The sequence below is a fragment of the Podarcis bocagei genome, assembly GCF_964188305.1.
Source record: "Podarcis bocagei genome assembly, chromosome: 9".
Classification (NCBI taxonomy): domain Eukaryota; kingdom Metazoa; phylum Chordata; class Lepidosauria; order Squamata; family Lacertidae; genus Podarcis; species Podarcis bocagei.
Window position 1 is genome coordinate 80,630,766 of NC_138134.1, and position 14,716 is coordinate 80,645,481.

General features: G+C 50.8%; 1 protein-coding gene across 1 annotated transcript; it reads right to left on the reverse strand.

The window, feature by feature from the left end:
* Window positions 1–3,954: 3,954 nt before the first annotated feature.
* On the reverse strand, window positions 3,955–12,282 carry LOC308594319 (retinol dehydrogenase 13-like). Its single transcript, XM_081207388.1, has 5 exons — window positions 12,026–12,282; window positions 10,066–10,305; window positions 7,637–7,726; window positions 6,262–6,450; window positions 3,955–4,139 (listed from the first exon to the last, which is right to left on the reverse strand). Exons 1-5 carry the CDS (start codon window positions 12,177–12,179, stop codon window positions 3,970–3,972), a joined length of 843 nt encoding a protein of 280 aa, XP_081063514.1. The 5' UTR covers window positions 12,180–12,282; the 3' UTR covers window positions 3,955–3,969.
* Window positions 12,283–14,716: the final 2,434 nt, after the last annotated feature.

Here is a 14,716-nt window from a genome sequence, read left to right on the forward strand (position 1 = left end):
GGACCATCAAGAAGGCTGATCGCCGAAGAATGGATGCTTTTGAATTCTGGTGCTGGAGGAGACTCTTGAGCAGAGGTAGGCAACCTAAGGCCCATGCGCCACAAGCAGCCCATGGGGATCGTTTAACCAGCCCACAAGCTGCCCCCAAACTGAGCCACCAGCTCAGCAAGTCCCTGCGTGCTGCACTAAACCAGCACAGCACAGCACAGCACAGGGGCTCAATTCCGTGGTGCCGGAAATCATGTCTGCGCATGCTCAGACACCAGAAATCGTGGCCGTGCACGATCACACATGCACACGATCCAGCCCACGGAGGGATCTCCGCTGGAGTGAAGTGGTCCAGGTGAGGTAAACTGTAGGGATATCGCGGAGTGGGGCAGTGGGGTCCGGAGGGAGCTCACTTCCCCACCAGCAGGCAGCCACAATCTGCCTGCACGCGTGACCTTGGGGTGCAGGGAAACACCCCCCCCCAGACAAGCCACAGCTGTCTGTACATCGTTCCACCCATGTCTGACCTTTTGCGGTCTCAGAGTCAGCGGTGTCCTGTCTGTAAGTTTTTCCCTGAGACCTTTTGTCTCCTACGTCATACACAGGGCAAGGGGAAAATGACGCTGTGGAACAGGTGCCAAAATAGCTTTGTACCACCCCACGATTTTGGGACGGAAGATGTGTAAAGGTCACAGCCCAAAAATGTATTTGCCTAGCTTGCATGTTTGTCTCAATAAAAGGAGGCTCCACAGGAATGGTGGTAGCTCACTCACTCGCTACAGCCCACCTGTGCACAGCTCACATCATGGTCAACACCTGTCTTGGCCCTTCACTTCATCTGGCGCTCAACGTCTTTGGGCTAGACTACTCACTTCGCCCAGCAAGGGTTTCAGACGCGTCTTTCACATCCTCTCTAAGGATCCCGGTGAGTATACGAAGGAAGGGAGATGGGGGATTCCGAGTCTGTCCAGCGACTGAAGCATCGTAAAGATCTTCAGTATTTGCTCTCAAAAGCACGGCATCCCTGTTCCTCCGAAGCACTTGATGCTCTCTTGAAGGAAATTGATGCCCGGTGTTCCTGATATCCAGAGAGAGGGTCTCTCCGGCTCAGGGACTGGGAGCAAATAGGGCAGACCCTGCACTCGGCGCCGCGTTCGCCCGTGCAACTGCTTCAAACATGGCACTTCTGCAGAGATGCGGTTCAGCGGTTCGGCCCTGCAGAAGTTCAGCCTGTTCTTTCTCTTACCAACCCATCTGTTTCTCCCACCCTGACGAGGGTGGTGGTCGCAGTTCCACTGAGCCTGGCTGTTAAGCAGCCAGCGCCTGAGAAACCAACAGCTGCAGCTGTGGTTTAACAGGGTTCTCAGCAATTCTCTCTTTTATCTCAACCCAAAAAAATTTCTTCTGATACTTCATCTCAGCCCTCAAGTCTGCCTGGCTTGGCAGATCCAGCGGTGCTTTCTGAGTCGGTAAAGGCTCAGGAGCCAAATCTCGCCGCTGAAGAGCAAATGGTTAAGGAGGCAAAAGCATCTTCTCACCTAACTGTGGAAGAGCTTGCTGAGCTAAACATGCTGAGTCCGGTTGCAAGGGCACCAGATGCTCGGGACCAACAAGTTAGCGGTTGGGACCCTCTGCCTTATTCTGTAATCAGAAAGGTGGAAACAGCCGATAATGAATTGGCTTTGACCAGTACCTATTCATGTGGACTGGAGGAGGATGAGTCCTCAGACTCTGTATTGATTCCTTATGATCAGAAATCTGTAATGAAAATGCTCTTGAATCCTAGCCAGTTTGTCATTTGGCTTAGTGAATTTCGCCAAGCTGCAGAGCATCAAGCCCGTACGCATGCTGCCCAAAGCCTTCTCCTTGAACATCTGGCAGGAGAAGGGCAGTTTAGTCAGCCGCCTCAACAGTGTTTCCCCTTAATTGATGCATACGCTTTGCAGGCATTTAAGAAAGCCGTTGTGAACCTGCAAACGCGATTGCTACAGAAACAGGTTCCTGTGATTTCTACATGCGCCCTACATGCCCTTCAAGCCCATAAAGCTAGTTCGCTTGCAGATGCTGTGTGTTACTCAGGGAACAGCCAGTAATCGGGTCACCCTCTGACCCAGGACCAAAAAGGGGGGAAGGTTTTCCTGCTCAGTTAGCCCCACAGCCAGTAACATCTTTGAAAAACCTGCCACCAACGGCAGTGCGGGGCTAAATTTTACTTATGAATTTACTGAATTAATTATGCAGGAAGACACCATTTTTCATTTGCCTGGGGAGGTTCATCTCATTTCCATTTCAGACCAGTGGGCATCTTTCCCCTGGACCTGTGGGTTTGATCCTCCACTAGTCCCACGTAATCTCTGCAAAAGGGACAACTGATTCTGTCTACATAGGCATTCTCAGAACGCAAGCGTATCCACAGACTGCTAAAGGGGGCCTGTTGCACCTACTCTTTTTTTTTCCCCTTTCTGTGCTGGCGGTTGCAGACAGATCACTGGGAAGGGGCGTTTCCACCCTTCCAGCTTCTTCTTTAGTTGTGCTTTACAGAAACCAAATTCAAACCTTGAAATCATGTCTGATTTTGTCTCAGCGTTGCCCTTAAAGTGGCTGACGCAAGATCCTATTTGGATGGACCAATGACCAATCTCAGGGCGAAAATTAAATGCTTTATATGCCCTGGTAGCAGAGCAACTTGAAGTTCCAACTAGGTCCTGAAATCTGCTTCTGCTTGCCCAATTAGAATTTCCCAAACCTTTATAAGTTACCCTTTGCACAATTTCAGCCTCTGTTGAGTTACTAAGAGAAGCAAAAGGCCCTTCAGAGGGTATTTCCATAACCTCTAGCTGGCATCAACAGGGAGAAGTTTGCTTTTTCACCATCCCTGTGTTAAACAATAAACGTCCAGCAAAAAGATACCAGTGGAAAGGGTATGCTAACAGTCTGACCTCATGCCAGTACTTTGTAGATCAAGCGCTGCAACCTTTCCGAGACAAATACCCTGAACTGCTAGCCATTGCACATGTTCTGCTGAACTAAAATGCCTCACTGGCACAGCGCTTATAGATAGGTCAGACACTGTTAGATCTTTGCGTTTAGCGATCTTAGTCATCACACATTTCCACAGCAGACGCGCTTTACGTCCCACGAACACAAAAAGCAGTCTACATTATAGGATGGCTGTACCTTGCCTCCACTCATTCCCAAAAATAAGCTTCCACATTGAAGCCGTGGCTTGTCTGGGGGGGGGGGTTCCCTGCACCCCAAGGTCACGTGTGCAGGCAGATTGTGGCTGCCTGCTGGTGGGGAAGTGTGCTCCCTCCGGACCCCACTCCGCGATATCCCTACATTAAACCTTGCCGACCCCTGCTCTAGAGAGTCCCATGGACTGCAAGAAGATCACACCTCTCCATTCTTAAGAAAATCAGCCCTGAGTGCTCACTGGAAGGACAGATCCTGAAGCTGAGGCTCCAAGACTTTGGCCACCTCATGGGAAGAGAAGACTCCCTGGAAAAGACCCTGATGTTGGGAAAGATGGAGGGCACAAGGAGAAGGGGAAAACAGAGGGTGAGATGGTTGGACAGTGTTCTCGAAGCTACCAGCATGAGTTTGACCAAACTGCGGGAGGAACTGGAAGACAGGAGGGCCTGGCGTGCTCTGGTCCAGGGGGTCACCAAGAGTCAGACACGACTAAACGACTCAACAACAGAAGGCAGATGGAGGGGGGCCCGAGAGCTTAGTGTCGGACTAGAACCTGTGAGAGACCTGAGTTCAAATCCCACCCTCACTTGACACTGGCTGAGCTTGGGAATTGGCGAAGTCTCTGCCCCGCTGACTTTTGCACTTCTGCTTTCTTCGGCTTTATTCATTGTATTTGTTCTTGCTCGTTTATCCCGCCTTTTTCTCCGAGGAGCCGAAGGTGGTGCGCACGGTTCTTCTCCCCCCCTCCTCATTCAATCCCCGCAACGACCCTGTGGGGTAGGCCAGACCCTAAGGCTCTGAGAGGCAGCCACTGGCTGCCCCCGAGGACCAGCCTCCGTCCCCTCTCACCTTGAGGAAGAGGATGCCCACGAGATGGAAGAGGAAGCGAGCCCACCAGCTGAAGTTCTGCATGATCTCCGTGTGGACGATTCCTGGGCTCAGAGCATTGACGGTCACTCCTGCAAGGGAAGCCGGTCCTCAGTCACCGAGTGCCAGGGCAGGGGGCACGCAGCGCCCAGCTCTGCCACCCCTGGCTGGCAGCAGGGCAGATCTCTGACTGGATCATTACAGAGTGAAGGGAGAGGGAGGAAAAACCTTTCTCTGTCTTCCCAGCCTGTTGGCAGCAGGAGGCGGTGAGGAGACTCCTATCCCATTCACACCCAGAAAGGGCATCATGGTGCGGGGGCAAAGGGGCGTGTCTGCAACAAAATCTGGGCTTTCATGTCTAGGTGGGGCCCCCAAGAGCAGCTCCACACACAACCAGCAGCGTCTCCAGGCTGTGAGCCACAGGGGAGCTTTGCTGAGCGCTGCCCCAAACTTTTAATGCTAGCTTCCTCGCCATAGTTTTTGCTTTTGTAAAAAAAAATGAGACGGGGTGATATTTCACAAGAGCAGACCAGAAAGAAAAATTGAATTAAAAATGTTTTCCCAAACATATCCCACAATGCAAAGTGATGTTGATGGGATGCTGGAGCTGGAGGGGGGGGTCTGCCACTGTTTTGTGACTGGCCAGGGGGGGCCTCTGAGCTCCCTGGAACTGGCCCCAGTCCTTCATGGCCAACCAATCCCAGCAGAAAGCGCAGCTCAAAGTCAGCACTGACCAGTGGAGAAATGGGTCATAGCTGCGCCATGTGATTGACACCTGTCTGGGTGGTCTGCCAAGGTCAGGCTGGATGCCAGTTGCCCACCTCTGAATTAATTGTGGGGCGGGAAGGGGGGCCTTGAAGTCTTTAAAGCTATCAATGGCTCTACCTCCTCGGTTGGAAGCCGCAATGCCCTGCGTCCCAGTTGCTGGAAACAGAAGGAGGGGAGAGTGTTGTGTTCGAATCCTGATTGCGGGTTTCCCATCCCGGGCATCTGCTTGGCCACTGTGAGAGCAAGAGGCTGGACTGGATGGGCACCGGGCCTGATCCAGCAGCCAGACTCGTCTGATGTTCTTAGAAGGTAGCGGGCTCTCCTTCCTTGGGTGCTTCCAAGCAAGGGTTGGGGGGCCATCAAAGAGATTCATTGCAGGGGGTTGGACTAGATCAGGCACCCCAACCTTCGGCCCTCCAGATGTTTTGGACTACAATTCCCATCATCCCTGACCACTGGTCCTGTTAGCTAGGGATCATGGGAGTCGTAGGCCAAACTGTTAGTTTCTGTTCTTCTCACTGTGCAGCTGCGCCGAGTCACAGGACACTGTTTACATTCCAGAGACAGTCCAGACTCTTGGAGTCTCACGGTTAGGAGACGGGATGTGACGTTAATGTGGTTCCCTGATTCCTTTGTTCCTTTGTTCAGTTGCTCTCTGCTTTCATAGAGAGAGGACGTCTTTTCCGTTCTGCGTAGTTTAGAAATAAAACTCATTAAAATGTAGCCATAAATCTCATCACTTCCGCATGCTGTTTTAATGCTCTTCTGGGAGGACGTGCCTTGGAGCCTCATCAAAGGCTTGAGGTCGTCAGTTAATCGTCGGGAGGCGACTCTGAAGGCTCGGGAAGAAAATGCGCTTTATCAGCTTGGCCGAGCGGAGATCCCGACATTTTTGGTTATGGGCCCAGATGACGAACAGCAGAACAGAAAGCAGCTTATCTTCTCTGCGTGTCAAGAAAGTATCTGGAGGGCCAAAGGTGGGGGATGCCTGGACTCTACCATTCTAGGATTCCCACCCACAGGGCGGCCCCTCAAAGGTAAAGGTAAAGGACCCCTGGATGGTTAAGTCCAGTCAAAGGCGACTATGTGGTGCGGCCCTCATCTCTCTTTCAGGCCGAGGGAGCCGGCGTTTGTCCACAAACAGCTTTCCGGGTCATGTGGCCAGCAGGACTAAGCCACTTCTGGCACAATGGAACACAGTGATCGAAACCAGAGCACACGGAAACGCCGTTTACCTTCCCGCCAGAGCGGTACCTATTTATCTACTTGCACTGGCGTGCTTTCAAACTGCTAGGTTGGCAGGAGCAGGGACCGAGCAATGGGAGCTCACCCCGTCGTGGGGATTTGAACCACCAACCTTCTGATCGGCAAGTTCTAGGCTCAGAGGTTTAGACCACAGCGCCACCCACGACCCCTAACCGCGAGAGGGAAGGGCGGTGCGCTGACCTGTCCCCTGCAGCCTCCGGGCCAGCTCCACCGTGAAGAGGACGTTCATGAGCTTGGTGCTGTTGTAGGCCTTGTCGAAGCTCTTCGGCTGCTCCTTTCCGCTCAGGAACTGGACGTTCGCTTCCCCCGCCCGATGTCTGAAGGAGGAGACGTTGACGATGCGCGAAGGGGCCGAGGCCTTCATGGCGTCTGCAGGGTTTGGGGGACACAAGAAGGGGGCACAAAGGGTGACAGGCTGGTAGGTAGAGAAGAATGGCAGATCAAGGTGATGGATTATGCTGAAATGGCTAAAATGACCGGAAGAATCAGAAATCAGGAAGACCACAATTTTAATAAGGAATGGGGAACCTTGATAATTTATCCTAAAAACCACTGTAAATAGTTAAAATCTTTGGTAGGATTGGAATAACCCTTGAAGTTTAATGGTGAATTTTGGACACAATGAAGAGGTAAAAGATTTGGATTATCATAAAAGATGCAGCAGGAAATGATTAATAACAGGACCTACAAAGGAGGAAAATCCAAGAGATTATTGGGAATCTTGTTTCTATGTTGTATGTTGGATATGGGACTGCAAAAGTTAATCTGAAAAACCAAATAAATATATATTTTTTAAAAACTAACAAAAAAGGGGTGATGGGCTGGAGCAAAGACCCTCCTCTACCTACTGGTGAACCGGGAGGGATCGGGGCCGGGCTCAGCCCCTGCCCCGCAACACCCACTTCTCTCACTGCCCCCCAGCGGCTGCTTCCCCAAGCAGCACCCACTTCCTTAGCGGGGAAGGGTCCCCATAGCTCAGCGGTCGACACCCAAACTTTTTTGGCCCCCCCACTTGATTCCATAAACTCAGCCCCAGCAACCCCTTCTCCACCTACAAAAAAACCGTTATTCTTAACATTATTTTTTAATCTGTTTTAGTGCTTTAATTGTTTGCTGATGTAATTTCTCCTCGATTTTCTTGTTTCCTCTTTTCCTAATCTGCTGTTTTTCTTCTTTTTACAATCAAGCGGGGAATATTTTTTATTAAATAAATAAATAGCTTGGAAGAGCACTTGGCACGACCCAATTTTATTGATTATGCAATAAAATTCAAAACACGAACCAATTAATTCCACGCTTATTCGAAACCCAATGAAATCTGCTCCGTTTAATTAATTTAAGAAAACGGAGGCACTTGATCCAGCAATGCAAGTTTTTTCAAACCTGACACTCCTTTACACCTTTGGCGACCCCCTAGGGAGAACCCCATCCCTCCAGGGGACTATATCCCTGCCCCACTTTGGGAATCACTGCTCTAGATGCCTCCCGAATCCCCACAGATAACCCTGGGGGTCAAGCTATGGGGCTGAGAGGGGGAAGAGATGCGTGGCCTTACCTAGAAGCAAGTTGGTGAGCAGAAAGTGGCCCAGGTAGTTGGTGGCAAACATCAGGCTCAGTCCCTCGGGGGTGACCGTGAACGGCAAACCTGGAGGGAGAGAAGATGGGGAGCAGACTGACAGGCAGCCCACCTCTCCAAGGGTATCTGACACCCTCCAGCCCAAGGTGTTCCTTCGGCTCCCTGAAATGGGCACAAGTGAGGTCCTTGCCAAAGTCTCCCTGGGGCAGGCACCAGGAAAGGCACCAGTGGAGAGAGAGGCAGTGTGGTGCAATGGTTAGAGCTGGGCTAGGACGGGGAGGCCGGAGTTCGGATTGCCACCATTTTACCGTGAAGCTCCCTGGGTGATCTTGGGGGCCAGACACGACCTCTCAGGGTTGTTGTTGTTGTGGGGATGACATGAGGAGGGGGAGACCCAGGGCCGGATTTAGGTTTGATAAGTCCCTAAGCTAAGGTAATGGGGCCCTTTATATGTCCAGCTGTTCTTTGTCAACAACAAATTGTCACTGTTTTTTTGTGCTATATAAGGGACATGGGTGGTGCTGTGGGTTAGACCACAGAGCCTAGGACTTGCCGATCAGAAGGTTGGCGGTTCGAATCCCCGCAATGACGGGGTGAGCTCCTGTTGCTCGGTCCCTACTGCTGCCAACCTGGTAGTTCGAAAGCACCTCAAAGTGCAAGTAGATAAATAGGTACCACTCTGGCAGGAAGGTAAACGGCATTTTCGTGTGCTGCTCTGGTTCACAAGAAGCAGCTTAGTCCTGCTGGCCACATGACCCGGAAGCTGTACGCCAGCTCCCTCAGCCAGTAAAGCGAGATGAGCGTCGCAACCCCAGAGTCGGTCACGACTGGACCTAATGGTCCCTTTGCTATATGGCAGGGGTCAGCGACCTTTTTCAGCCATGGACTGATCCACTGTCCCTCGGACTATGTGGTGGGCCAGACTATATTTTGAAGAGAGAGAAAAATTAACGAATTCCTATGCCCCACAAATAACCTAGAGATGCATTTTAAATAAAAGGACACATTCTACTCATGTAAAAACACGCTGATTCCCAGGCCATTCGTGGGCCGGATTGAGAGGGTGATTGGGCCAGATCTGGCCCACGGGCCTTAGGTTGCCTACCCATGATATATGGACCTAATAGGTCCATACACAACACAAAACAAAACACTGTTGCTGCCTTTAGGATTTATTTTATTTGTTTTTTATCTTATATTTTGGAAATGTACATCCAGGTGTTATTTCCTTTAATTTTGGGGGGTTTCCCCAACGAGCGGGGCCCTAAGCTTGAGCTTGTTGAGCTTATGCGTAAATCGAGGGACGCTGCCTGGAGCTCCTCGGAGAAGGAGGTGAGATAGATAAGGAAACAGCAACAGCAGGAGAGACCTGCTGCTGCTGGATCAAGCCAGGCAGCCCCCCCCCCCCAGCCCAGCGAACCTCTTCGCAGTGGCTTTGACAGGGGTCACCGCAGGAGTCTTTTGGGCAGCACATGAAAGAGCAGAGAATGGATCTCCGCAGAAGCCAGCTTTGGTGCTCCAGAGAATCCACCCTCTTGTCTTTCAGGTGCAGCAAGACGCTTCGCTGTTGTTTTGCGCCGTTTGCAAGAGCGGTCGCTGCCGAGGGATGCTCCGCGGAGGCTGGCAGGTGAGTGCGCAGGGGACGGCTGCCCTCCCGCGCTTGTACCAGAGGGCTGCCTGTCCACACTTGCCTTGGTGGACCAGCCCTAAGAAGGATTGGAAGAAGATCCCAACAGGAGACTCCCTCAATGTCAGAGTGGCAAATTAAATTTTGCGAATATATTGAACTAGCCAAGTTGACAGCGCTGAATACAATACAATCAAAACAAAAATTAAGAAAGGAATGGAAATGGGTTGAAGAATATATTGCACAAAATTACTTCAAGAGAAATTTCTGGATAAGTACTGATTGAGTTCATTAAACAATGATTTTAAGATAGAGGATTCATCAATGTGATGAAGAATTATGAACACAATGTTAAAGTTTTAAGGTAGCCAGAAGGATATCATGCATGTGGGTGAAGGAAGTCACATTGGGATTTGGGTAAATGGTGAGTTGGGTATAGGGTTAGATGTGGGGAATCCGTATATACAATAATATAATATATGTACTGTATAGTGATGAAATTGTACGGTAACTACCATGTAATATATATGTAATAGGCGATCCCAAGAGGTGCCTTTGCTTAGGGGCTGGGGCGCCCTGCTGCGCGGTGGGTGCGTCCCGGGTTTCCAGAATCGGGGCCAATCACACTTTGGTGCAGGCAGCACAGTCCTGTCGTCCAAGCCCCCAGGAGCAGAGGCTCTGTGGCTTCCTAGCGGCCCCCTGGAGAGGGTCCGCCGGCGAGCAGGGGTCCGATCCAGCGCCTGGTGGCTCCTTCCGCCGCCCGCCCAGCCCTGCCACTTACCTGTGGCCCCGGCGTTGTTGACCAGGATGTGCAGCTGCCCCTCTTCCTCCAGGAACTGCCGCGCGAAGCTCCTCACCGACGCCATGGAGCTGGTGTCCAGGATGCGCAGGTGGACGTCGGGGTTCCCCGTGGCCCTGCGGATCTCCTCCACGGCTGCCGCCCCTCTCTCTCGGCTCCGGCAGGCCAGGATGGTCCGGGCATTCCTGCGCGCCAGCTCCAGAGCCACGCACTTGCCAATCCCTGCAGGCAGCGGAGCCCGGGGGCGAGTCAAGGACCTCACCAGCGCTTCGTGGGTCTCCCCCTGGCCCTGACCGGCTTCCCTCTTGGTCTGGGAGCCCAAGCAACCAGACTCGCCCTTCTGCCCAGATCCTGCTCACCTGCCCCAGGGGAGTGGGGATTCCCTGGGAAGCCCCCAGGGGTCGGTGGGTCTGGCTGTCAGCCAGAAGGTCGGTGGTTTGAGCCCATCCAGGGACGGCTGTGGGCAGGATTCTGGCACTGCGGGGGCTGGACTAGACAGAGGACCCTCGGAGTCCCTTTGAACCCCGCAGTGCTATGAAGTCCGAAGCCATCGGCCGCAGGCCAGCTCATGCCACCACCCCCTAGCCCCATTGTTTCAGGGGGGCAGGAGGAAGGAGGGCCCACGCAGCAACCCACGCAGGGCTAAATCACAAGAGGCTGCTGGATCCGGCCAAAGGGAACCCACCCAGGGCTGCGTCCAGGTCTCACCCTGGCCAACCAGGTGCCTATTATGGGAAACCTGTAAATAGGATTGGAGCAGCAGAGGCCCCTCCGCTCCTGGGGTCTCCAACAATCAATACGGTACTCAGAAGCTCTGCTCCCTTCAGCCCTCGATAGCCGTCTCTTCCTCCTCCAGGCATTTTATTCTATTTTATTATTGTATTTTTACATATCTATTTATTTATTTAAACTTATTCATTTATTTGATTTTGTTTGTTTGTTTGAAATAATTTTAATTTGGTTTTACTTGTATTACAAGTATAACATTATAACAATACGAACACCCATCTTTACAATAAAAAAATTCCTTCCAGTAGCACCTTAAAGACCAACTAAGTTAGTTCTTGGTATGAGCTTTCGTGTGCATGCACACTTCTTCAGATACGTGTGCATGCACACGAAAGCTCATACCAAGAACTAACTTAGTTGGTCTTTAAGGTGCTACTGGAAGGAATTTTTTTATTTTGACTATGGCAGACCAACACGGCTACCTATCTGTAACTGGATCCATCTTTACAGATTCCTCCGAATTTCTGGACTTCCCACCTTCCCCTCCTCCCTGGGTCCGCCGGGCATTTTAAAGCCTTCCAGGCTGGGGGTCAGGAGGGCTGCCTCCTGCTGCTGGAGCGAGTTGCGTACATAGTTTAACCAGGCGCCGCCTCGTTTGATCTGTCCTGCTGCAACATTCTCTCTCTCTTTCGCGCACACACACAATTGCACAATGGCGCAACGGAAGAACCGCAGCTAGATCATACCCGACAGGTGTCCCTCCTGAAGTCCCACTTGCGTGGTGGTATAATAATACTGTATTAGGGTGCGCGTACTTTAAGTGCCAAGGAAAATGCATGTCCATGCAGACATAACCCACAAGTTCAGAACCACTAAGAAACATCCGAAACACGCAACAACTGCGTGTCGAGATTTCCACATTGCGGGCGCTTGGACTATATGAAACTCGGGGGTCCCTTCCAATTCTATGATTAATGACCCTCCAGAATCTTGAGCTGAGATTCCTGTCTTGCAGGAGGTTGGAATAAATGATTCTTGGCAGTTCCTTCCAGTTCTGCAATTCTAGGGTTCTGTTTTCCGAAGCGTTCAATGCCCCCTTAATCCCTTTGCGCAGCCCCGATAAGCAGGTAAAATCTACCGAGTTGGGGGTCTGGGGAGGAGTCAAGGCTAAAGCCCCCTGGCCCCTCGGGCGCAGCACATCTTGCGGACTCACCACTGTTGGCTCCAGTGACCACGGCGGTTTTGCCACGCAGGTCCACGGGACACGCCGCAGGTCTCCACGCTGCCCTCCTTGCCCAGAGCACCACGGACAGGACCAGGGTGCAAGGCACCCAGAGAGGGTGCCAACAGAGGACGAGCAGCTCCATGGGGCCCCGCGCGTCTCCCAGAGACAGAGCAAGTTCTGCCGCCCGGCAGCCGTTCCCTGCAGCTACTCTTCCCCGGGGCGCTCCGGCCACGTCCCCTGCAAAGAAAGGGAGCTGCCAAGGTGTGCCTAGTCTGCTATTCCGGGGCAGAGTTCTGGTTTAATGAACAGCCAGCTTTTCCACTGGGCCGGGAGCCAGCAGCGGGTGGGTGCGGGTGTTGGGTTACCTTGGGAGATCCAGCCAGATAGTTGGGGTATAAATAATAATAAATTATTATTATTATTATTATTAGGTGTTACCTTAGGACAGAAAAGGGAACGGAGAGCTTCCCCCGTCAGCGAAAATTCCCCTTTCCCCATCAAGCTCGGTATTAATATCCTTGGCCACATTGCGGCAACAAGGAGTGTTTTCGGCATTGCTCTAGTTTCGAAATTTTTATTGAAATATGATTGTCTTTTATTGCGGGTACTCCTTGCGCCTCTGGGAGGTTCAGCTATAGGTTTCTCTATCTTATCTACCTTTTATATTCGCGTGGTGTCCTTCATCAAAAGATCGCCGGGCAGTGCGCAATATCGAAACAAAAAATGAGAGCGCAACATGCATAACGAAACGAAAATAATGCAATCACCCTCCGCCCGCAAACACGTTTTGAAAGACACGTATCTTGCAAACCATGTGCACCACGTGCCACTTGCCCCCTCTTTTCTCTCGACGCCGCCTCCGCCTCCCTGTCTGTGTTGTTCTTTATTTTTTTTATAATATTTTATTAGGTTTTCACAATAAAAAAACATACAAAAACAGAGAAAATACAACATCACAAAAGAAAAAAAGTACAATACAAAAATACAAACATTAAACACATCAAAAGAAAAAGAAAAAAGAGATAAAAACACATATAGTAACAAAAAACAAAAATTCCCTCTTTCATAATTTCTCATCTTCAATTAACTTATTTTCCGGACTTCCTCACGTCTCCCGTTCTTGTATCCCTTTTTAGAAATTCAGCAAATTCATATCCTATTAATTTATCTGTTGTTAATCCAATCTTACATTTTACTTTGTTGCTAAAACCCCTGCAATTCATTTCAATGTCCTTAACATTCATAAATTTTACAATATTTCTGCAAATAAATTTTAAATTTCTTCCAATCTTCCTCCACCGTCTCCTCTCCCTGGTCTCGGATTCTGCCAGTCATTTCCGCCATTTCCATGTAGTCCATTAGTTGCATCTGCCAATCTTCCAAGGTGGGTAGATCTTGTGTCTTCCAATGCTTTGCGATGAGAATTCTTGCTGCTGCTCTGTCTGTGTTGTTCTTTAGTCCTTTAGTCATGTCCGCCTCTTTGTGACCCCCTGGACCAGAGCATGCCAGGCCCTCCTGTCTTCCACTGCCTCCCGCAGTTTGGTCAAACTCATGCTGGTAGCTTTGAGAACACTGTCCCACCATCTCACCCTCTGTCGTCCCCTTCTCCTTGTGCCCTCCATCTTTCCCAACATCAGGGTCTTTTCCAGGGAGTCTTCTCTTCTCAGGAGGTGGCCAAAGTCTTGGAGCCTCAGCTTCAGGATCTGTCCTTCCAGTGAGCACTCAGGGCTGATTTCCTGAAGAATGGAGAGGTTGGATCTTCTTGCAGTCCATGGGACTCTCAAGAGTCTCCTCCAGCACCAGAATTCAAAAGCATCCATTCTTCGGCCATCAGCCTTCTTGATGGTCCAGCTCTCACTTCCATACATCACGACTGGGAAAACCATATCTGGACAGCCTGATTGATTAACATAGGAGCAAATGAAGAGCCAGGCTGCAGGATCAGGCCAATGTTGGAAGGGACCACGAGGGTCATCTATAGAGGCCAACCCCCTGCAAGGGAATCTTTTGCTCAGCTTGGAGCTTGAACCCAACAACTCTGAGATGGAGTCTCCTGCTCTTTCAGCCTCGGATGGTCTGGCCACTTCTGGGCGTCCCACGAACAATCCTGGCTTGTTGCTGGGGGCCGCCTCTGCCTCCAGGGGGCAAAACACACCCGCACCCTGGCAAGTCCTCCCCTCGGAGAGAAGGCTTCGCTGGGCATCGGGAACCAATGCCTAATTTTCACCCATTTCAAGCCCGGGTTGTTAATGCTCAGGAAGTCTTTATTTTCACATAGAGGTGGGGCAGGCCTGATCAGCGCCCCCCAGCCCATGCAGGTGTAGCATTTTGAGAAATAGCCTTTTGAGAGAAGGCAGGGGACCTCAGCATCGCTCAACTTTCCTTTTTAAGAAAAGTCTTTTCTTTCTTTCTTTCTTTCTTTCTTTCTTTCTTTCTTTCTTTCTTTTTTTCTTTCTTTCTTTCTTAAAAAAAGTCTATCTTTTTAAATAGAGGAATGTGTGTTTGCACACGGTGGGGGCTGGGGGAGCTGGAGTGGAGTCAAACAGCACCCAGAAATTTTATATATATATATATTTGTGTGTGTGTGTGTGTGTAATATTTCTGCAATGCAGGCAGTTGGGACTGGATGAGCCTTGGGACCCTCCCAACTATTCAGTTCTATGATTCCATTCTGGACAT

Excerpts from the sequence above, each read along its gene's own strand:
- LOC308594319 (XM_081207388.1), bottom strand. The coding sequence starts at position 12,179 with ATGGAGCTGCTCGTCCTCTGTTGGCACCCTCTCTGGGTGCCTTGCACC. Across the intron at positions 7,727-10,065 it reads CAACAACGCCGGGGCCACAG|GTTTGCCGTTCACGGTCACC; the intron begins GTAAGTGGCAGG and ends CTCTCCCTCCAG. Across the intron at positions 4,140-6,261 it reads CCGGAGGCTGCAGGGGACAG|GAGTGACCGTCAATGCTCTG; the intron begins GTCAGCGCACCG and ends CTTCCCTTGCAG.